Below are 23,705 nucleotides of genomic sequence, written 5' to 3'. Positions count from 1 at the left end.
CATATGGATGTCTTTGTTTAGCCCGCATATATGCTTTTATAGAAGTTGTATGTTGGCATGAATGGGAATTTTATTTTAAAACTCTTCAAATGTGGTAATATCAGACATCTTGTTGGGAAATAAAGTTCTTCAGTCTGAAATCTGTTATTCTACTTCTTGGCTCAAGGTTTAAATATTTTGATAGTGGCATATGTCAGTATTTTTTACCCCAGTATACTTTTATAATGTATCTTTGTACTTATAATATTTGCATGTTTCCCTCTTGTCAGTACCTATAATTTCAGTGTTGCACAATTTAAAAATATCTCTGTTCTTTCGTAACAGATTCTGGAAATTACTCTGCTCATTGCCAGCTACATGAACACTTTCCATCAGCAGAAGGGAGCTGCCCATCATCTCTCTGCTCCAGCACTTCTCTGGACTCGTGCCGAAGAGCAAAAGTCAAAGCAGATGGGAAGTCAGCCCGTTCTATCGAGCAACCGGCCAACAAAAGGGCCTACCCTTTTATGAGGGCTGATGTCTTTTGCCATGGTGCCAGGCCTGTCATAGAGAATACATCTGAGTGGAGAAGTGTCCTATTCCATGCCCTGACCACCCCCGCTGCCACAAACAATAGAAGTACCAGAGGAAGCAAGCAACCAATCCAGAGAATGTGGGGAATTGTTTCAACGGAGAATGAACAACAACTCTTGTGGAACCCACAAGCAGCCAAGTAATTTTCCCAAACAATGCAACCTATGTGGGGGAACTCAGCCAGTGCAACTGAGCAACCTGCCAACGAAAGGTCCTACCCTTCTACGAAGGTTGGTGTCTCCAGCCATGGTACCGCCCCTAGTCTACCTATGAATTAAAGGTCTCTGATTTCATGCACCTGACCTCTCTGCGGCGAAACACAGCTACCAGAGGAAGCACTCAACCAGACCAGAGAATGTGAGAATTTGATTCAATGGAGACTGAATCACAACTCATCTGGAAGTCACAGGCACCAAGTAACGCTCCCAACCAAGCCACCATCTATGACGAGCAATCTAGAAACAGCAACCTTATAAAAGCCAACACAAAGAATCTGAAAACACTTGAAACTAAAAATGAGCCACTGCTCCACCACATCATCACACAACTATTGTGTGAGCTAATGCAGAATCCATATAACATTGTGAAGTGGGATTGAGGTCATGGGATATTTTATGCACCGTTTGATTGAAGATGGGAGTAAAATGGTATTATTTTTACAGTAAAAAAATGATTCTCATTGCCAATGAGTTAAATATATATTGGAACTCTAAAACAGATATCTTTCTTTAATATATACTTCTTCTCGCCTTGTTATTCATGCAAACGAAAAGAAGGATATTCACCTAAACGTTCCTCTTCAGACCAGGGAATATGAATAGTTGTGCTCTTTCCTGTGGCTCTAAGGTGCTGGTACCACTGATCTTAACACCCGTGGAGCTGTGTAGACGAAAGCAGGGGGGCAGCCCTTTAGGTGTCCATTGTTTTCTTTTTTTGTTTGGAGTAATTTTGCTCCCTGTTTCTTTTGTTTGGAAGTATGAGCCTGTTTTTAAGGAGTCAAAGTGGCTGACACAACACTTATCTATAATGCTTTGAATAGGGAGATATGTTTGTATGTGTTTTAAGATTATATGTGAAAAGCATACTGGCCCATATCGATAGTCTGTGCAAAGTAGATGAGAATTGAATGACTGGAGTCTGAACACCCTCTCTACCTTCTCAATGATAGGGAGTGTGTGACACTACATGCTTTTGTCAGCAGAGCTGCTATTCTCTCCGGACAGGACTAGCATTCCCCAGTAGGACTACTGCAGGTTTAGTGGTAAAGCATAACAGTTCTCAGCACAGTTGCTCTATTTTTAGAATGGTACCAAAACTTCTCATCATGGCTGCTACACAGATTTGCAAGAGTACAGTGCCATCACCTGCGGATCAGTATTGTGCAGAATGTCCTGGCATTACGGGATGGGTGAATGTGGGCTGGTGGAAATGGATGGGCGAGGGAGTGAATGAATGGCTGAGAGAATAGTGATTGGGTGATCAGGTGTCTGTGCACGTGCAGTGCTTTTGTGCACACACACACTTATGTGTGTGCATGTGTACGTTGATGGCTGGGTGAAGGGATTGATGGCCAAGTGAATAGAGGAATGAATGACTACGTGGATGAATGTCAGAGTGGGTGGATAGGTGAATGCCTGAAAAGAGACAGTGGTAAAAGAGATAGATAGGGGTCTCCTAAATAGAGGTGGTGTGTAACACTAAACTATGCAAATACTTTTTCCTTCCCACTGGAAAAACTGCAGAGAAGTGATCATAAAAATCCCTTGCATTCTACCTTGCTCAATTAAATGCACCTGCAAGCAACTATGTGTCCAATCGGCCAAGCTCTTAATGCAACTGTTACCTTTGTTCCTTTTTGCATACACATCTGCATAATAAGAGATGCCTGTTATTGGGGCCTGTATTGCAGGTATTTAAATAAGCAACTGGCTGAATATTTAAACCAGGAGTCTGCAACCTGCAGCTCTAAAAGTGTTTTGGACCGAGCTTCCCATGATCCCCCACCATTCACTATGTTGGCTAAGGCTGGCGAGAGTTGTAGTCCAAAATAACTGGAGAGCCAAAGGTTGCAGACCTTTTGTTTAAACAATGTCGAATCAGTGATTATGTTCTCACCATATCAGTCAAAGAAATTAAATATTTTATAGAAAGTAGTGACTACTTGGGTTTGGTCAAAGCTACTGCTGTTTCTGAAATTCTTAAAAATTGGGGATGTAGGTAGGTCATAAAGGCTCAGGGAGCAGTGTGACGAATTGACCCTCCAGGAGTTCAAGGATGAGAAAAGGCTAAAGCTTCTACTCACTCTAACACTTCTACAAACCAAAGGTCAACACAATCATAAAGGTAAACCAGGCACAGTTAAGAGATATTCCTCTTCTCCTGTGTTGATCCAAGCGGCGAGCTGGTATCGAGCTGGAGCGAATCTTGAGCTTAGGGCGGTTTCAAAGTTTTCGAGCGATGCAGTTTTGTGCGTATACAACGATCAGTTCAGGGTCGAGCCTGTTCGAGTCGGGCTTGTAACCTCTGGGTAGGGTCGGCGAGTGATGTTCCCATGGTTCAAGTCAAGGGTCAACAACTGTTTAAAGCGGTGATGCTGATGCTACAAAGTTCCACAAAGCAGATGTTCGAGGTGGAGCCAATTCGAGTAGTTTGTGAAACAGCTGGTTCTAATCAGTGGTTGGCACTCCAGCGTTTCGAGTTGGTGTCCGGCGATAAGCAGGGTGATTTGAGCTGGGCAGGTGACGGGCTCTACGAGGCATGATGTAGTGTCAAACTGCTTGCGAGGTGCAAGTACGCTGGTTCAAAGAGTTTGGTAGAGTGCCAAAGGCAGCACCGTCGGGACCTGTGGTTCAAGATGCAGTGAACCCGGTTTGAAAGCAATTTGACCGGTTCATTGCATTGAAAACAAGGATCCTGGCTGTCTTGGCTCTCAGAATGCTATGCGTCCCAGTTCAGGAGCTGAAGGGGAAGTTTGGCCCTTGTTCTCAGGCTTTTAACATAGTCGAGGCTAGGACACCACTGCAGGGGTCCTTCAACACAGTGAGGTCGTGGGTACCTGTGTAACTGGCAGAGAGGCAAGTCTGGTCCTAGCAGCAGTTCACCCCACTGGTCCCTGCGGATGGTTAGGGAACAGAGCTCACCTCTGCCTTGGACTCTCAGTCTTCACCTCAATGGAGGACTTTGGAAAGATCAACTCTTCCAACAGAGGTCCAATTAATTTGTTTGGCCAAACGTTAATCAAAGGAGTGGGAGACCCCTTCTTTTAAAGGTAAATGTCAACATGTGATTGGACTAAAGCTAGCCTGCTTTAGAGGCCGAATCCCAGTTCTTTGCACTCTGACAACACACCCAAAGTGCTTTGTGCTGCAGGAGGTGGAGGAGACAGGAAGGAAAGAGACGTAGAGAGAAACACGATGGTGGCACCAACCTCCAGCTGTAAAGAGCTCTCTCTGTCTATACTAACACCATCCCCTCCCTTTACACTAGTTTCAAATACCTTTAGATGTGCAGCACACTGGTGGGAGGCTATTTCTCTTGTGAATGGGTGTTCCCTTTGACTCCGTTTCCCAGGACAGCTTCCTGTGAAGTGGCTATGTTTCATGGGAGGGTGCTACCCGCCCTCACAAAGGAACAAAGAGAGGTTATCTCCAAGGCTACAATCCAGCCAGCAGTGGCAGGGCCAGTCTGTCTGGGGAGCATACACATAATACTTTCACAGATGAGCTGGACTCATAAGGCTGATACGTGTGATATCAAATTGCTGTGGCTGTAATATTTATGAGAAATACTATCCACCATACCATAAATCAGTAATAGCTTACATTTAAAGATGTATCTGCCCCAAGGACAGTAGACTTATAATTACTGGGATTTAGTACAGGGGTGCATGCCTTAAATGCAGCCCCTGTGCTGCAGAGACTTGTCTGTCTCTGCAGCTGTCAAATGGGCACTTGTGTGCTTTGAACCTGCTTTTTTCCACTGGTAGAGCAGGCGCTGCCGAACATGATACTGATACAGCATGGAACTTATGAAAGAAGAATCTGATCAGTAGATTTACCTTTCAGAGATGTAATTGCCTGAATTATTTTATTAATTAATACAAATAAAAAAATCCAGGGCTTCTACACCCTTGCCAGATGGCAATTCCTCACAAGCTATGCGCTCATTTAAAAAAAAAAAAACAGGATATTTTTGCTCTATAGCATGATCATGAAAACATTGACATGCAGGTAAAGTTGTACATTATAACGTTCCTCAGAACCATTGGGTAATGTGGTCCTCTGCATGTACTATGCCCAACAGCAGGATGACAAGCCTTCAAAATAATAGTATAGTATATAGTACTAAGCCAGAAGGTCTGATAGTGACTGTAACTGATGTTGTTTGGAATGATAAAATGCTGAGTGGGCCCAGCCATGATAAAAACCTGTGGCTTGCTGGCTGCAGACACTTTTCCGCAACATGAGTATTATCAACCTACGAGGCTAGCTTGCTGGCATAAGTTTGTTGACAGAACATTTAAATAACTGCACATTTATTGAAAATAACTGGTTTCTCATTTAATGTACGTTTTGGGAAAAGAAAGCATGCTTGAGAAAAGACTTTGTTTAAATGTTCATATTAAAAGAAAATTCTGGTGTGACAATAGATTAGTAGGAAGGCTACTGCTACCACTTGATATAGCCATCAAAACATATTTTTAAAAACCATTTCATAAGATTCAAATTTCACTTGTCGGTGTAAGACTTGGCTCATCTTGAGATCTGGATAGGCTGGTGTTGTCAAATCTAGCAAAAGGGATGATCGGGGTCTCGACCCCCTCTCCCGAACCAGAGAAGCCGAATAGATCGGCCCTCCCACCTTGGTTAGCACAGGCGCCTGAACTGAGTAACACAGGAAGCCACGTGGCAGCCAATGGGGGGAAGACGGAGTTAGGGAAAGGGGGTGGAATGACAAAGGAAAGGAGGGGAAAACATAACATGCAGGTGTAACAATAGCTACCGCTAAATCAATACTCATATACCTGTATCCTAACTCCTAAAACCTGACCTGACCTAACCTCCTAAACACAACCTGAACCTATGGTGTACCAGTCATAATAGGAAAAGATGTATTCTCATAATCTTAGCATTCCATTAAGTGTGGCCCAAAAAGACACTACTTTAAGCACACTGAACATGGTGTTAGAGACTCATACAAACCATGTATGTTTCCCTTGTGAGAACAGATTTTTGGCACATAAGCATGATGGCACAAACTGGGATGAAAACATTATACTCATGGCCCATTGGGCACAGTGAAGCGACAAACAAAAAATATGGCACACAGAGTACACTTAACACGTGTCTTTTCAAAGTGGGGTACCGTGTAACTAACCCCAAAACACTTTAAACTGAGATTTTTGCCCCTCCCTGAAACACTCCTGGCATTTAAATCCAAGCCTGAAAAGTTCACTGGCATAGTTTTGGTCCACATATCACTCGACCGCGTGTTTCCTCACACGCGCAACCATGTCCTTTTAACAAAATAAAAGCAGCATCTTACATATGCCTTTGATGCAACAACAACAGGGTTCATGCACTTATCTGACGGTCCGGGTGCCTCACAAGGAAACCCGGACCCTGAAGACTGAAGCCCCAAAGGAACGCCAAAGCCGCTCGTAAATCACTGCCGCAGCCCGGCGCCTGCTACTTCATGCTCAACTGCCTCTTGATCACTGCCGCAGCCCAGCCGTCGTTCGGCGTCCAAAAAGCTGCCTGATTCCTCACGTCCTCCAACGCGGCCGCCCGTGCTGATAATCTGCAGTTATCTGCACTGAGGCACTGGCGGTTGAGGACTTTAAGCAGTTTTTCTTGTCCATCACCATCCCAGAAGGGGTCAAAATAAAGCCAAGAAATTCGACTTGAGTGGTATGAAAGGCACATTTTTCCAGTTTTACATACAACTGATAGTCTTGGAATTTTTTCAACACGGCTCTAACATGACCTATATGTTGCTCTTCAGAAGATGAGTAAATCAAAATGTCATCAATATATACTATGACAAACACATCCAGAAACTCACTCAACACCTCCTGCATGAAGTATTGAAATGCTGCAGGGGCGTTACACAGTCCAAAAGGCATGACAAGGTATTCGAACAAGCCAAATTTGGTCCTAAAGGCCGTCTTCCACTCATCTCCCTCTTTTACACACATTAAATGATAGGCCCCTCTCAAATCTAGTTTTGTGTACACCACTGCTGCCTTAACTTGATCTAATAACACTGAAATCAAGGGCAAAGGATATCTGTTTTTTACCGTCACCTTATTCAAAGCCTGATAATCAATACATGTCCTAAGAGTTCCCTCTTTTTTAGGGACAAAGAATAAAGGAGACGAGACAGGTGAGGTTGAATGTCTAATAGAACCCTTACTCAACATATCATCCAAATATTCCCGTAAATGCTGGTTTTCTGTTTCAGTCAAAGCATAGATTCTGCTACAAGGTAACTTTGCCCCTGGCTCCAAATCAATCACGCAATCATATGATCTATGGGGCGGTAACCTGTCCGCTCCCGCTTTGTCAAAGACTTTAGACAAATCTTGGTACTGGTCCGGAATACTCCCAGCCACTGCTCCCACCATTTGGGGTTCTGCCACTTGCTCTGACAACAATAATGTGGGGCCCATCTCCTCCTCCATGTGACCCTTACACTCCAACCCTTCAAAGGCAACCTCACGCATGACCCAATCAATCCTGGGATTGTGCTGAATTAACCAAGGCATGCCCAAGATGAGTCCAAACGGAGGTGCCGCTATTAAATCAAATACAATTTCCTCCACATGTCCGGACCCACACCTCATTTGAATGGGCTGAGTCTGTTGACAAATGGGCCCAGAAATTAAGGTAGACCCATCCACCGATTGCACCCCTCCACCTGTGATTTTTCCCTCAATGGTCAACTCAACCTCTTGGCCAACCCAATGTCAATGAAATTACCTGTGGCTCCCGAGCTTACCATGGCTGATACTATCTGTTTTGTACAGGCAAAAAATAAAGTCACCAAAATGTACAAATGAGACTTTCTTTTTCCTGCCGTATTGGCTATCCAATTGGGGAACCTAGTCTCCTCTGGGCCTGTCACCTGCGTTCCCCCTAATGCCGGCCCAATCCTTTTCCCGTCTCCCCCTTACTTCTGTCTCCACCGGCTCCTTTCTTCGGAGTATTAGGGCAGGTCCTAATATAATGTCCTGGTTGCCCACAGTATAAACACAAATTGTTAGCCTTGTGTTGTTCCTTTTCTGCTGTAGACAATGGCCCTCTCACTCCACCAATCTGCATAGGTTCTCCTTCTATGTTCCTACTTCATTTCCCTCGATCCAGTCTGACAAAGGGCACTACTTCTGGTCTTTTCTTATCTCCCTTGCGCTCATTGATACGATGATCTAGTCTTAGTCCCAATTATACAATAAAGGATCATCCTTCTGCACCAGAGGCATTGCCCAAGCGGCCGCATCTCCCGTTAGATATGAAATAACGAATGCTGTTCTAGCCTGTATGGTCTCAAAGCCGTGGGTTTACACAAAAAGTGTAAGCAGCACTGGGTCAATAAGGTCATATATTTCTTTGGATCCCCTGTGAATCTTTTGGGTGCCGCTAAAGGCACACTACTAGGGGGCTGCACAATCACTGTGGCTGGGGCTCTAACTGTTGAAACCCCTGTTGATAATCCAGCCCCCTCCAATGGGGTGCTTTGTGCTACCAAACCCTGCACCTGGGCTTTCAACGTATTTGATTCTTGTCTAGCTTGCACTAATTCCACTTGAATGAAGGTAGTGCTTTGAGCACTTCCGCTAAAGAAGGAGGATTCGTCTCCATTTTGGCCTGGGTGGTTCAATTACCCCGGAATCGGGGGAAGATAATTCTGTCAAAACTAGAAAAAGGGATGATGGGGGTCTCGACCCCCTCTCCCGAACCACAGAAGCCGAATAGATCAACCCTACCACCTTGGTTAGCTCGGGCACCTGAACTGAGTAACACAGGAAGCCACATGGCAGACAATGGGGGGAAGACAGAGTTAGGGAAAGGGGGTGGAATGACAAAGGAAAGGAGGGGAAAACATATGCAGGCGTAACAATAGCTACCGCTAAATCAATACTCATATACCTGTATCCTAACTCCTAAAACCTGACCTAACCTCCTAAACAAAACCTGAACCTATGGCGTACCAACAGAATAGGAAAAGATGTATTCTCATAATCTTAGCATTCCATTAAGTGTGGCCCAAAAAGACACTACTTTAAGCACACTGAACATGGTGTTAGAGACTCATACATGACATGATACGACAGCAAACATGTGAAGGTTTCCCCTGTGAGAAGTTTTTGGTACACAAGCATGATGGCACAAACTGGGATGAAAACATTAGACTCATGGCCCATTGGGCACAGTGAAGCGACAAACAAAAAATATGGCACACAGAGTACACACAACACGTGTCTTTTCAAAGAGGGGCACCGTGTAATTAACCCCAAAACACTATAAACAGAAATATGATTCTTGGCCCTCCCTGAAACACTCCTGGCATTTAAATCCGAGCATGAACAGTTGACTGGCATAGTTTTGGTCCACATATCACTCGACCGCGTGTTTCCTCACACACGCAACCATGTCCTTTCAGCAAAATACAAGCAGCATCTTACATATGCCTTTGATGCAACAACAACAGGGTTAATGCACTTATCTGACGGTCCGGGTGCCTCATGAGGACAACCGAACCCTGAAGACTGCAGCCCCAAACAAACGCCAAAGCCGCTCGTAAATCACTGCCGAAGCCCGGCGCCTTCTACTTCATGCTCGACTGCCTATTGATCACCGCCGCAGCCCAGCAGTCCTTCGGCGTCCGAAAAGCTGCCTGATTCCTCACGTCCTCCAACGCCGCCGCCCGTGCTGATAATCTATAATTATCTGCACTGAGGCACTGGTGGTTGAGGACTTTAAGCAGTTCTTTGATTATCCAGCTGTAGAGCCGCGCGAAACCACAGAACTACACACCTCCCACAGAATGCTGGGAAGTGTAGTTTTTTTTACCCTTGCAGCCTTATTTCTTGAATACTGAGTGCCGTCCTTTGCCTCAAACCCTATTCCTGACAGGTGTAGATCTTTAGATGCAACTGAAAACATTGGCAGTAAATGCATTTGACGGCTTCTACGGGACTCAACCGTTGGTTGGTGAATATGCGTAGCAGTGATTGCCTAAACCGTTGCATTGATGGTTGTCAAAGGGTTTGCTGAGGACCAGGGCAAAATGTTTGGTGAGGTTGCATTGTTTTTTTTCTGTTTTTGCACTGGCCCAGCGGTGCCACCCCCAGGAGAGTCAACTGCCCTTTGACTTTGAGGGTAAAGGAACTTGAATTTGCATTATTATGATGACAGCAAATAAAAGAACCAATGTTAAAGCAAATTACCAATGGACAGACTAGTAGTTGCAAGGATGGGGTGATCAATTAACACCATCAGACACGAAAAAACAATTCCTTGGTGGAATTGGAATCAAATCTTTGTATCTTCATTGTAGTGGAGATGATGACCAAAAACCCAAATGCCATCAAAGGATAGAGTAAAAACCATCTTTAACTGATTGGCTGATATTTCCACCAAGATAAAATGAGGACCAGTCCCTCCAATTAAGTGTTACTCGAGAGCCATGAGTATGTCTCTAGCAGGTATCAGGCATATGACCTGGCACCCTTCCTGGCCATAAACAATGCCATGCAGCCTTGACAAGCCTACAAGGCTTCTTGAGAGAGGATTGAATTTCTTTGCCACAGAAGTATCTATTTCCTAGGAATCCTTCACTGTTTTCCTACCAATTATCATAGAGGAGGCAAATACCCCATTTGCACCCAAATTCCACTTTGCAATTTCTAATTAATTTCCATTGGATCCAGTAGCTGACATATGGGTTTTTGAAATGCTTTCACAAACATTTTAGCGGATCCGGTCACTTTTTCATTGGGCACCTTTCTTTGGTTTTACAATCCACAGATAAGGCATCTTGGTTGCCATGGCTATTTCTCTTTTCCCCCCTCCTTACCTCTATCCAGTCCCCCCCCCTCCGCAACCGTGCCCCCCGCTTCCTCCACTTGCCTTGTGCCAACTTGACCTCTTTGTTCCTTCCTATTTTGTCTGGCTAAAGGGTTGCCCTCCTCCTTCTTGCTTTCACTAACTGTTACCCCTTCTTTATGGACTCCTTCACCTCTGACTGTTATCACCTGCTTATCCCCTTTGTACCACCTTCGCCCCCTAATGGTACCACCTACACCTCCTTTATAGCACCTTTGCCTCCTGTATTTCCCACTCCTCCTGTCCCTAACACCTCCTTAACACTCCTTGTATTGCTATCAAACCATTTGCCACAAACTCCTCCAACAGAAATCCAAAAATAAAACAAGTTTCATGGCACAGCAGTCTAATGCTACTCCTTTGAAGCTGGGTGCCCACACAAATAATAATGTTCAATTCAATATTATTAGGTCTGATTTCCCCATTAACAATGAATAAAACACACATTACAAAGTAGGACACACATAAATGAGCGCACATTAATTAAAACCACGTCTTAACACATAATAATGTTATGCCTTGGTAGGGAATGGCCATCATAGCACCCCATATACAGAAAGTTGATGCTCCCCAGCGGGAGAGCATGGGAATAAACAATTACACAGTGATCTAATGATCTAGCTCATTGTGTCGGTTCTGAAAACTAGATGCTATATTAAACTTATTTTGCAAATATTTTTTAATAATTTACCAAAAAATATCAAACACCACTACCATAAGCGTGTTTATTTCTATCCAATTGCATGTATTCATCCCTGCAAAAAGACACAAAAGAAAGACTGCCCGGTAGAAAAAGACTTCTGATTTGGTACATGAATGTATCTCCCATAGTGGATTCACAAATTACCTAATATATCAATGAAACATGAGAAGAAACTACAAATAAATGTGCAAAAACAAGTGGGGACTGCAAAGGAACGTTTTTCAGTAGAAATTGTAAAACACAAAGGCTTTTAAAATATGAAAGACATATCTGAGCTGTCTATTCTATACCACCATTATGAGCACATAGATTTTTTAACTATATAAAAATATGATGTACAATATATTTCAAAAGCTTTCTGTACATCTAAAGTATTGTCACTTTAATATGGATGTTCTAGTATGCTGCTATGAGTATCCTCTTTTTATGGCCGCCACTGTCTATATTGGATTCGACTCTTTACTTCCCCCTGATGCCTGGCACAGACACTGCGCTTCATGTGGAACTAGAACCAAAGGATGAGACGAGTGGAGGGGTGGCCAAAGGACAATGTGCAGAGCAAAATGAGCGGAGGCCGCTGGCATGCTTAGCCTTGATACCCAATGAGGATTGGTGCAGACATTGGTGAGCTTGTGAGTGACAGTGTGTGATTGTAGACAGGGTACACTGGGTGCAGCAGTGTGCTTGTTTTTTGTGGATGCTGTAATAGGTCAGGATGGAGGCGCACAACGTGGTGGCATTCTTACCAGTTCATTTTTTTAAATAATAAATAAAAGGCATGTCTATCCCTAACAAAAGGGAGTTTGCCCTAACCTAACAAATCTTACTATGGTGCTCATTATCAGGGATGTAGTCCAAATCAAATAGTCCGTCCTCAGTCCAAAAACTACTCTACGCTGACCCTACCATTAATTTTTTTTAAAAAAGTGGTTGCACTAACCAACCTAAAAGGAGTCCAGAAGAATGACTCCCTTCTACTGGACAAGCTTCCTCAGCCTTAATAGTATATTTTGAGATATTTCCTTCTGATGTGATTAATCAGTTCCTTTATATCCTCAAGAGGACTCTTCCACCTTCTCTTAAATATCCCCTTGTCTTTCTCGATTTACAGTTCCTTGTTTCCCTACGCGAGGGTCTTGGCTTCTATTCCTCTGGGGTTCTTGTAGTGTCTTTTCCTCCCTTTCAAAATCTGGCTTTACTTCAAACCATTCCTTAGCATCAACATGTCTCTCACTTTGTTCACAGTCTCTCGTTCCACTGGGACCAGTAATCCAGGTCCCTTTGACCGCTTCTTTCTATTCTAAGCACTTCCAGTTATGGGGACCAACATGAAGATTCTTCTGTCTTTATTTACTTGCTTTCTGGTGCTCAAGCGTGATCGATCCTCAGATGTCGTCACTTCTTCCCTGGGGGGAGCCCCTTCCCACAAGACCAGGGAGGTGAGCCCGCTACCTGATAGTCCCCCGGGGGGTGGTACTAAGCGGGTGGATCTCATGGGGAGGGAAACCCCCCTATGGGACTAGTGATGGCCTGGGGAGAACATGGTATTCCCTACACCCACGCACCTCCTTCCCGCCTCCTTCCTTACCTTCCTCTAATAAAGTATCCTCTCCTATGTATGTTGTAAGTTCAGTGAAAACCCCATTACTGCGACGAGGAAGAGTATGGTTGACTCCAGTGAATGGCCATTGTAATAGACTCGGATGAGGAGGAGGCACAAAGTCAGCATGAATCATCATCAGAATTGGATTGAAATTTCTAGCTTTCGAATACCTAGTGGTTTAAAGATTGAGGAAGGACTGACACAGTTGTCAGAGCCTCTTTGGATGCACAGCGAGTGAAGCACCCATGCCGCAAATGAAGAAGCTGAAGCTGCTGATCGGGGCTTACTGAGAGGAACTACAGCGTCCCTCTCTGGTCCGCTGTGCACCGGCAGACCAAGAACAGAAGAAGAAGAAAGCTCAGACGTGAGAACCCGCCAAACCAAGAACTTCCACTTGTGGGAACCAACATGAAGATTCTTCTGCCTCTCTTCACTTACTTTCTGGTATTCCCAACCACTGAGATGGATCCAACAAGTCTCTTGATATTCTTTACTATTTTTGCAGGCTTCCCAAATAATGGGACGAGTATGATGAGTCCTGTGGTATTCTTTATTTGCGTTACTGATTTCACAGTTACTGGGACGAATGCAAGGAGTCCCGTAGTCTTAATTTTCTTTACTGGCTTGAAGACAAATGGGACGAATGTGAAGTGGTCCTTAGCTTTCTTGATCAATTTGACTATTTTCAAAATGACTGGGACGAGGATGATGAGTCCCGTAGTATTCATAATTCATGTTACTGCTTCATGTCTGCCTGATGCCCCTCCCAGGTCTCCCGCCGTTCCCATTAACTCTAATTTGCTGGGTCTGCATCACTGGTGCTGCCTGTGGGGTCGGGATCACTCCGTACTGGTAAACGCTTGTAGTGTTTCCTTCTTCTTCTCCGTCTCACTCTTTGCGGCTCGGTCTGTGTCGTTTGCGGATTGCACAGTCCACCTCCTCAAAGTCATGCCACCACCTTGGAATGCCTTGCACACACGCAAGTCAGCTCCCTGCAGGCTCCTGGACTGCTGTTCTGCATGGTTTTCAATGTCCTTTCGACTGAGGACCTCCCAGATTCTCCAGGCTTTTCTCTTACAGGTTTGAACTTCCCGTGCTTCACCTTCTCGGTGATGACTCTCTAATGCAAGTCCTTCTTTACTTTTTATGCGGTTGAGCTGGGTCATCCCTAGCAGAGGATCATTGTTCATCACTTTCCATGAAGTACTCATTATTACTCTGTGGTACATGCTCTTCACAGTATGTTCTACTTTCCATTGAGTAGTGATCAGCATTACTCCTCCACTCTTCTTCACAGTATAGTTGGGTTCCACCCTGTTAGCACTATTCATGCTTTCTTCACTGTTCCTCTTCTCAGTGGATTTGAGTTTTGGCTGTGTATTGGAAGTGGTGTTTACAGTAGCAAACAGTGGTCTGTTCAGGTTGGGTTTTATTAAGTACTGATGATCTGTGGGGGGGGGGGGTCATAGGAAAGTGGGCCTGGGAGATCCTTCACAGAATGGGAGTCCTTGTCCCCAAGAGGGGAGTCTCTCCCTGTGAGGTTACACTTACCGCCACCATGAGGGGGAACGTTGCATAGCGGGCTCACCTCCCTATCCTCACAGGGAAGCGCTCCCTTCTAGGGAGAAGTGGCAAGATCCTGTGAATCGTCACAATGCACACTATGTGCAATTGGGCTCCAATCACTGAAATGCAATGGACCATTATGAATTTCTTTATACTTCCACAGTCTGATGAGTGATAGTCAAGTCCATTTGGTATTGGAATGCATTGGATAGCGAGGTTTTGCCGTAGCAGATTTTGTGGAATTTGATTTAATTGCATTTATTTTAACATATGTTGCTGCAAATATATGTGGGGGGTGGGTTTAGGTGAATAAATAATGTAGTGGCTTATGAGGAGGGGGTGCGTGGGGTTCTCCCCCTCGTATATTTGTGGCAAAATCTAACACAAAAAAAAGAAATAATTCAATGAAAATCAAATTCGATAAAATCTTTCTGGCAAAATCACATGCAGCCGGAATGCATTAGATAGGGAAGAGAGCAAGTTTTCTCTAGTCCGTTGACATTTGTACTATATTTATGCAAACATGTTATTGTTGTCATTGCAAAGGCTAAATTACAAATGTCTGTAGATATGAAGATGTCTTGCTGCTGATTACAAAGCACACACTATTCTGTACAAGTATAAAAATCTTTCCCTTTTCCAGTCTATGCTCAATCCTGGGGACCTTTTGTTCTAGTACCTGGAGTTCCCGAGAGTAGCACCGTATTAATGAAGTTGACAGGGTGCTATCCTTTTGGCTTAGGCACTCCTCTGTACTGGTTGGCATCAGCACGGTTAGTTGGGCTGCCTGATGCCAACACTGGTAATTGGGATGGGCTGAGCCTTTTTCCAACACTCTCCCTGCCCTAACTGTGATTCCCTGTTATGGCACCCAGTTACGGGTAGGCGCTCATGGAGCACAGGGAAAGCGTAAGTCGGCAGTACATTTTTCCACCTTACGCACAAACACAGAATGGCTATATTGTGCACATCCCCATCTGTAAATTGCACTGTGATGATTATTACTAATGTTCACTTGATCACTTGTAAAATTCTCGCTACCAATGCTTTGCTCCATGACCTGTGCAGCACTCATTTATTCCCAATCTATGTTTGCGCTATTAAAATATATATGAATAGGCCTTCAGAGATTATCTTTCATACAACTTTCCCTGCCTTAAGAATAAAACTGGAAAGGTTCACCAAGAACTCTGTTACTTTTAGTATGTCTCACAGAAGTGTGTTCATTTGCTTTAAAGTGGATGTCTTCTAATCTTTCATGTCCTTTGCCATCTAACCATGTACAGTCCGTTGTACCCCTGGTCTTTCTAGCAATGGTTTTCCCTGACAGGTGAGGGGTAGACTTCATTGTTCCACACCTCAATGACCTGAATCAATTGTTTCCAAATATTATTTCTACGTTTTACATAGTAGTAGCCAAGAGAACAGACACGATTATTGGCATGGCCTCCTTTTTGGGGTCTGTGCACCACGTATAGGGCCACCTGTCCTTTAGAAAACACCAGGAGTCTACTTTGTTTTGATGATTCTTCAACATCCAACAAGTGATAACAGGCTGTGGGGAGCTTGCAGGTGGGCTGCACCATGCATAATACTTTCTTAACCTCCTACCTAAAAAATGTATACCAATTTGCTTTGCTATGAAGAGACAATAAGTCAACATTTTGGTACTATAGAAAACAAGCAAATATGGGGTAATCTTCACTTAAACAATTGCATGCAGGGGACTAAATACTACCCTTGTGTGCAATTTTAAACACTCCCAAAGGGGAGTGTAAAACTCAAGAGTAAATGAAGTCAAAATATCCTTTACTCTTCACTTTTCCATTCCGCTTTGGGAGAAATGAAACATTGCCTGCCAATATTCTTTGAAGGTAGTGTTTTATAATGGATTCCAAATGCGTTGCCGTAGAAAATGTCAGGAAAAAAAGTATGTATTGTAGCAATTGTTCCAATTTAGGCTGTACCAACATTCCGTACAGCACAACATTTTGAATAATTGCACCATACGAACCCATTATAGGGAACAGGGGAAGACAGAGGTTGCGGCGGTGTCCCCCGCTCCCCTTGTTCACTATAATGGGATCGGGGGTTGTGCGGGTGTACCCCGCTCCCCTTGGTCTTAGTGCAAATAAAGAGTTTTTTTAAAAAAGGCCGCTGCAGCACCGATTCCCAGCCACGCACGTGAAGGGAAATGGCGTCACAGGGAATCGGGGGAACCAGGAAGCATTCATCCAGGAACTGAAACCAAGTCATCTTGTACTTCCCACTCGTATATTCTTCAAATTAAACCTAATTTCGTGCACTATTCACAGCGGTTCTGCTAATTATATGCACAGTATAGTATGCTGCAAGTACCACTTTTTTTCATCATTCGTAGAAATACTTTTTTTTACCACAGACATTTTTAATTCGACATTTTTACATACATCCTTCTAAATGAATCTGCCTGCTATACACTAGGTGTAAGAGCAAGGCATATTCCATTCTAATCTTGGGTTTTTATGCAGGCGTAAAACCAAATGCTGTCCTGCGATGGAGGACGAAAGCAAAGCAGAGATACAATCCGATTTGCTGCCCTCCTACGACTCAGGATGAAATCAAAGTGGAGCATAAAAGGTCATTGAAAACTGGCCCCCATAATTTAACACAAGCTCGGTAGTCTGTTGTAGAAAAGGCAAGTGTGAGAAAAGATATGTATTTTTCAGACAAGAGCCATCACGCTTGCCAGGAAATGTTATATCAGTGAGAGAATTTGAAGGACAATATATTTGAGTGCCGTATTAGGTACTCCTGCACGTGTTTCGCATGAGTTGTCCTCGTCAGGCCCACAGGGCTTGGGACCCATCACGGCCACTAGTATACATACGCCAACATATGTGAAGACAAGCTCGCAGTGGGAAAGAGAGTGGCTTCAAAAACAAGTTCCTATGAGAGTGCTTCACTTGGCTTTCCCTTTCAACAAAAGGCCTCTGAAAGGCTCTTTCTTCCCCACTGAAAGGAACCCTTTAACACTAGGAACAGATAGTTTTAGCGCAATTGTACTATTACATCCATGGAAATCATTTCCATGGTGAAAGGGGCAGCACATCCAGAAACCTATTTCGCTTTCTTTGAAACAGGTTGGCGCCCCGCTGCTATCTACATTAAAATCTGAAGTATGTGCTCTATGCACCCAGCTGAGACTTAAATGGTAATTATAGTGTATACATTATAACTATTGTAATGCCATGTTTCCTGTAGTGCTAATCATACATTAGTACATACAGCCTATTTAATTTATGTTACGTATTTGTATTTATTCATTTGGCTGTATAGCTGTATCACATTTTAATGGGTTTATGGAAAACGTAGCAAATTGATTTACAAAAAATGTTTTCAAAACTAACATAAATTATTTGTCCAAGTGAGTTTAACATGAATGCTAACGCAACCGTTGCCGTTGATGTAAAACCATTGCTGATGTGTTGTGAATCTGAAACCTGCATTAATTTAACTACACCATACAGACCGATAAACAGAACTGCTTTGATGTTCATTATTCTATCACTCTGCACTGTATTATTTACTGCCACGGTCATTTAAAAAAAATATCTTAACAGCCAGCCATTTTGTGTAGTTGATGTAATTTCAAAATATGTAAAATCGCACTTTTGTTAAAAAAATGTTTTACAAACAGTGACCTTTTTAGAGCTGTTAACTCTTTCAAATGAACTGTACTGCCTCCGTCCGCCTGTTCCTGGAGAACAGCACGACAAGCAATTTCAAATTCTATTTTATCTATGTCGACCTGTCCTCAATACAATAAAAAGATTTGAGAGTACTTTTTAATTTCTTTAAAAAACATATGTACATATCAACCATTTCCTGGATGTAATTAAATCAGAAATGCAGAGCTATTGAAACATGTCATGTCATGAATTGAGTCCTATGAGAAATTAAACGGAAATGCAAGTCGATAATAAACAATTGAGCCAATCCTCCACCAATGGGATGTAAGCTCTGCTATGCATAATTTATTTATGTTTTGTAGTTTTTGTATAAAGTGGGCCAAGCTCCAATGGGTATCAAAGCGCTTAACAAACATGTTCATGTCTTGATGATCAGAATTGCACTTCTTAAAAATATGCTGTGGTTATTCTTTCCAATCATGATGCCTGATGGCCAAACATGAATTTCAAACAATTTATTAAAAGAAAGTTTGCTGGCTGGCCAAGGGCCACGGCTGTTTTGATCATAGGGTTAGATGTGGTTATGAACGTGTTCTCCAGTTCCCAGCAAGCAACCATTCTTCTTTGTCTTCCTTTCAGTCTCTTTATTTGAGATGTTTCAGAAGTTTGATTCCTAGGAAAATAACAATTGCTTTGGCTAAGATAGCGGTTTCTAACATTATTTTAAACCATTGTTATATGTGGATGCAGAGCTCTGTATATTTGACTATGTCAGTGAATTACTGGATTCGTTGCATGAGAAGAGAATGACTCGAATATTCAGAAGCATCCGATAGCGCACCACTGCCATTGGTATGATTTCAAAACACTGTATCCGTGTGTGATAGTGCAGTCACTGAATCGCGCAGGCTTCGTGTACACAGGGCCGCGTGTGTTGCATGACTGTCACCACATGAGGTTATGTTACACTTGTTGCTTTTATATGGCTTAATGCCACAGAAGGGCCCCCTCACAGTACTGAGAGGAGGGATTGTGGTGGGGGGGGGGGCGGGAGTCTTTGAGGATGCAACCCAACATTGTAAACACTGATGCTCTAAAGGGGCCTGCCCTGGAGGAATCCTCAGCCCTGAACAGCCACAAATGACCAGATCTATATTAGGGATAAATCGGTAACCCTGAACAGGCTTCAATGTTAAGGTTGCCTGCTGAGACACTCCATCTGTGTGGCTGCTGTCTGGACAGTCATTTGGCCCTGCCGGCAAGCCAATGGGATTCCTCGGTTGTTGTGGAGGCAGGACCCAATTTAAGTGGTTGCTGGAACCCTATGGAAGTAATCTGCATATATACCACCCCTTTTCCACTAATTTCCTGTGCTGAAATTGCCTAGATACGTTAACAGGTAGCAACAGGGTTAACCCAGATACCTTTTGGAAAAACAGCAGTTTACTGAACTTGTGCAGCACTAGACCCGACCAACAATTCTGGAACTTTAGAGCAAGCATGCATTGTGGTTTAGTCGAATTCCCAAGTATGCTGAAAATTGGCAAGAATCGAGAACACTCTTCAGGAAGTCACCAGGCTAGTAAGATGGGAGATGAACCCCGCAGTCATGTCTATCCTGGAATGAAGCTGCCCAAAAGGCCCCTTTTCCGACCCACTCATCGCCTCTTTGCTGAAATGCTTGTGGGTAGAACCATACCTCCTAACCTAGGTGCTCGCTGGGTTTCACTGAAGACAAGCAGTACCAAAGACAGTGGAGAAAGTCTTGGAGAGGAGAGGCGACATGCAGCGGAAGCACCGGCACTGCATTACACTCGGCCATTTCAGAAAAGGCACAGAGCCACAAGCTGTGCTGACAAACCCACGATGCCCCGAAGCCGGCCCATCTATGAAAGAGGAGAGTGTGCAGGATCCCACCCAGCGAAAAGCCCTCACCAACAGCTATACAGGTCCTAGGCCACCAGGGACTGAGGAAAAGGGCAGAACATGAATCTCAGGTATTTACAGTATAAGCCTGCAACAAAGAGTCTACTACCACGAACAGGAGATGGTCGCTGCCTGGACAGCCAACGATGCTCTGCAACAGTCCCGTGTGGAGAAAGTGAGCAGGGCTTAGCCCCCTTTTATTTACTTTTTATTTTAATGTTATTTATTGTATATGGTAAATACAAGGAGATACCTTTACAATTTCATAATTACAATTACATGAAAAAAACAGAAATCTTATAAACAGATGAGCCATTCATCCATACAACCCAATAAAACTAATACAACTAAAATCTCATTAAAATCTTCCCAGAAGTTTAAAACAAGAAACACATTTCTGACACAACATACATCAATACAGAAAGCTCTTAGTATAAACAGTTTGTCTTGACAACGCAACATCATATGCTTCATTTAGTACATACAAACTTTATCTAAACCATGTATCGATTCAAGTATAAGGAGGTAAAGGACTAAAAATCTTCTCTTTTCTTAATACAGTCTACATTATAGTAGTTTAGTCTTTTATCCAGCAGTTTACGTTCTAAGAACCTTATAAACAAAGTTAAGGAAAGGGTCAGAGATTGGCTCCTTCCCCACATACATCTTTGCCACAAGGTTTCTCTACTAAGTCCTGAGTCTGAGAATAGATAATCACCCAGTATTTGTTTTCTTACAGGTTCAAAGGCAGAGCAGTAGACTGTCAAATGCTTGAATGTTTCCAAGGCATTCACTCCTACACAAAATCTACATTGTCCAGCATTTACTGTTTCTTTTGCACAATACCAAATCATTAATTTTTCATTAGTTTGAAGTTGATTCAGACGGAATCTTAAATACTTGTGTCTAGCTTTATAACAGGGAAACTTCTCCAGATACTTGGCATATTGCCCCCACTGACGTGTTAATTTAGCATATTCGTAAAATGCTTTACTTTTACTGATGTTGTCCACCAAAACACACCAGTGGAAGCATTGGAATTTAAGTTTGCATGAAGGAAGGCCCAATATTAGATCTTCTTTAGAAATCATTTTTGTGGATAGTATAAGGTTCATTTTAGTTTTAAATTTCAACATAGACGATGGTGATTCTTTAATGATCATAATTGCCAAATCTTTATATAGAGAAGCAGGCGGTGGAGATAACATTTTTGCGTAGTTAGAAAGTAGACGCCAATGCCATTTCACTTATTTACTTTGCCCCACACATGCATATCCAAGGAGTAAAAAGCGCAGCATAATTGGACAGGATCCCTGGCAAATTACGAGAGGGGAAGGAGTGTAAGGAAGGGGACAGGAAGAAGGATGGCGTGGATGGTTCGGGTGAGATCACAGGAGGAAGAGGTGGTGGACAAGCAGACTGAAAAGTATAACTGCGGTTTGAGAAGGAGCATTGTACAGGAGTGTATTACTCCTAGTTGTTTCTCCCTCTTCTCAGTATTGGATTTTAATAAGGTAATATAGGGCCTGAATGAAAATAGCCCATGAAGGTTGAGGTAAGGGAGGGTAGGTCCATGTAAGGAAAGGGGGGTTACCATGTCTCTCCCAAGAGAATAACACTCCCAGTCCCCACAGAACCTCCAACCAGGTGATCCTCCCTCGCTTGTCCACCCCCAGGGTCAGGATCCGAGAGCAATGGCCTTTCCCTGACCCTCTGCGCAGAGGATCCATGGGGCGTAGTAGGGAGAATACCCTCAGGTTTTTCACAGAATACAGACTTTATTTCTAAGTATGTAATAATTCTCCACTCAATGCCTTTCCGCCTGCAATCTGGGACCTTGGACTTCCATTCAAAGTGTGCTGTGCTGTGCTAAATGAACGTTCCCTCTCTCTTCTGATTGCAGCCTTATTTTGTGAAAGCGATCGCTGTGACACCCCGGCGCGTTCTGAAAAAATCACACGCCGGCGTTGCTACAGCTAATCACAGCTGAACACTCGCCTCACCTGCTGGAAGCCGGCGCTGAAGGTGGACACATGCCCCCTTGCAGGGCACACAACAAAACTCGCTCCCCGACGCCCTTGTGGCATGAAGCCCGCGTCAGTAAAGGGCGCGAGTTTACGACTGTTGGCTGTGGCTGTGCTGTGCTAAATGAACGTTCCCTCTCTCTTCTGATTGCAGCCTTATTTTGTGAAAGCGAGCGCTGACACACCCCGGCGCGTTCTGAAGAAATCACACGCCGGCGTTGCTACAGCTGATCACAGCTGAACACTCGCCTTGCCTGCTGGAAGCCGGCGCTGAAGGTGGACATGCCCCCTTGCAGGGCACACAACAAAACTCGCTCCCTGACGCCCTTGTGGCATGAAGCCCGCGTCAGTAAAGGGCGCAAGTTTACGACTGTTGGCTGTTCGCTGTGCGCTGTAAGCCGGTGAACTCTACATCTACAATGAAGACACAAACGTCTGCCTGTCTACATGTGCTGGAAATGTTGGATGCCGGCCCATAAACAAGGGGAAAAACCCTACAACAACGTTGTCTCTTGAATCCTTGGACGATGGCAAAACCTTCTGGACGTAAAGTAAAGGTAAGCCAGCTAATTGACGGGGGAAATGTCAGTCATGAAATTAATGACACACCCAATACATCGCATCTAACAGGAGACACCACTGTTAACTGCCTGACCACAAAACGGAACATTCAGATACCCTCTCATTATACTTTAGCGGTTAAAGCATCTGGGTTACGCGAAGAAATGGTGAAACGTCCAGGTAGAGTCGACTCGAAACAAGTATTTCAACTACTTACATCGCCTGCGCAGATTGGAAAATCAATGACTGACTGTTGTCAATTAACACATTCTCCGCTCAATGACGACTCAGTAGAAATAAACTCGGAACTGTTTCAATCTCCATTCGAAGTAACCGATCTTGAACTTTTGAACGCAACAAGCCAAACTAGCAAATTGTCTGAAAACAATCTCACCATTGACAATGCGCCATCTGAGATTAACATTCCGTGCATCAAAGTCAATAGCAGTAAAACGAGCATAATGCCTACAATCCCCCAAGTGGAGACCCTGATGAAAAATAAAGCAGAGTCTGGCATAAGTGACATAAAGAGCGTCGAGGGTCAGTTAAATCAGATCAGAGCTCCAATGAGAAATGTTCCTACAACATTCATCTCTCCCTCTGGATTAGCTAATAAGCGTGAAATTACAAGAAAAATCAAACCCCAGAGTCAGACAGCTCAAAAAGCCCGAGATAGCCGCCTGACTGAAAAATGAAAGGCTGACTATCTTGCCGTCAAAGCTAAACTAACAGCAAGTTTTCAAACGGAGTTATACAAAAAGAATGAAGAAAAAAGGACGCACGATGTGGCAAAACAGTCCTATAGCTCGGAGGCCAGGTGTCAAGCACCCCAATAACAAAACTACCTGACAAAAAAAACTTCGAACTAAAGTCAACTAACCAATGGGATTCTACGCTAAATTTATCTACAGCGGCTATTAAAGCGCAGCACGAAAAAAATGAGGACGAAGTAAAAAACACCCAAAACAGATG

At 43.6% G+C, this 23,705-nt stretch overlaps 1 protein-coding gene across 1 annotated transcript in view; it reads left to right on the top strand.

The window, feature by feature from the left end:
- The window catches only part of PLEKHH2 (pleckstrin homology, MyTH4 and FERM domain containing H2), a 1,974,292-nt gene extending 1,955,722 nt beyond the window's left edge, over positions 1-18,570 (top strand). Inside the window, exon 29 of the mRNA XM_069608462.1 lies at positions 325-18,570. Within this exon, the coding sequence (XP_069464563.1) occupies positions 325-510 (186 nt within the window). The 3' untranslated portion in view covers positions 511-18,570. The remainder of the gene's footprint in view (positions 1-324) is intronic.
- Positions 18,571-23,705: the final 5,135 nt, after the last annotated feature.

The sequence above is a fragment of the Ambystoma mexicanum genome, chromosome 4q (assembly GCF_040938575.1).
Source record: "Ambystoma mexicanum isolate Mex_15411 chromosome 4q, UKY_AmexF1_1, whole genome shotgun sequence".
NCBI classification, from domain to species: Eukaryota; Metazoa; Chordata; class Amphibia; order Caudata; family Ambystomatidae; genus Ambystoma; species Ambystoma mexicanum.
The sequence above is the reverse complement of the archived record's forward strand: the minus strand, read 5'-3'. Positions and strand labels throughout refer to the sequence as shown.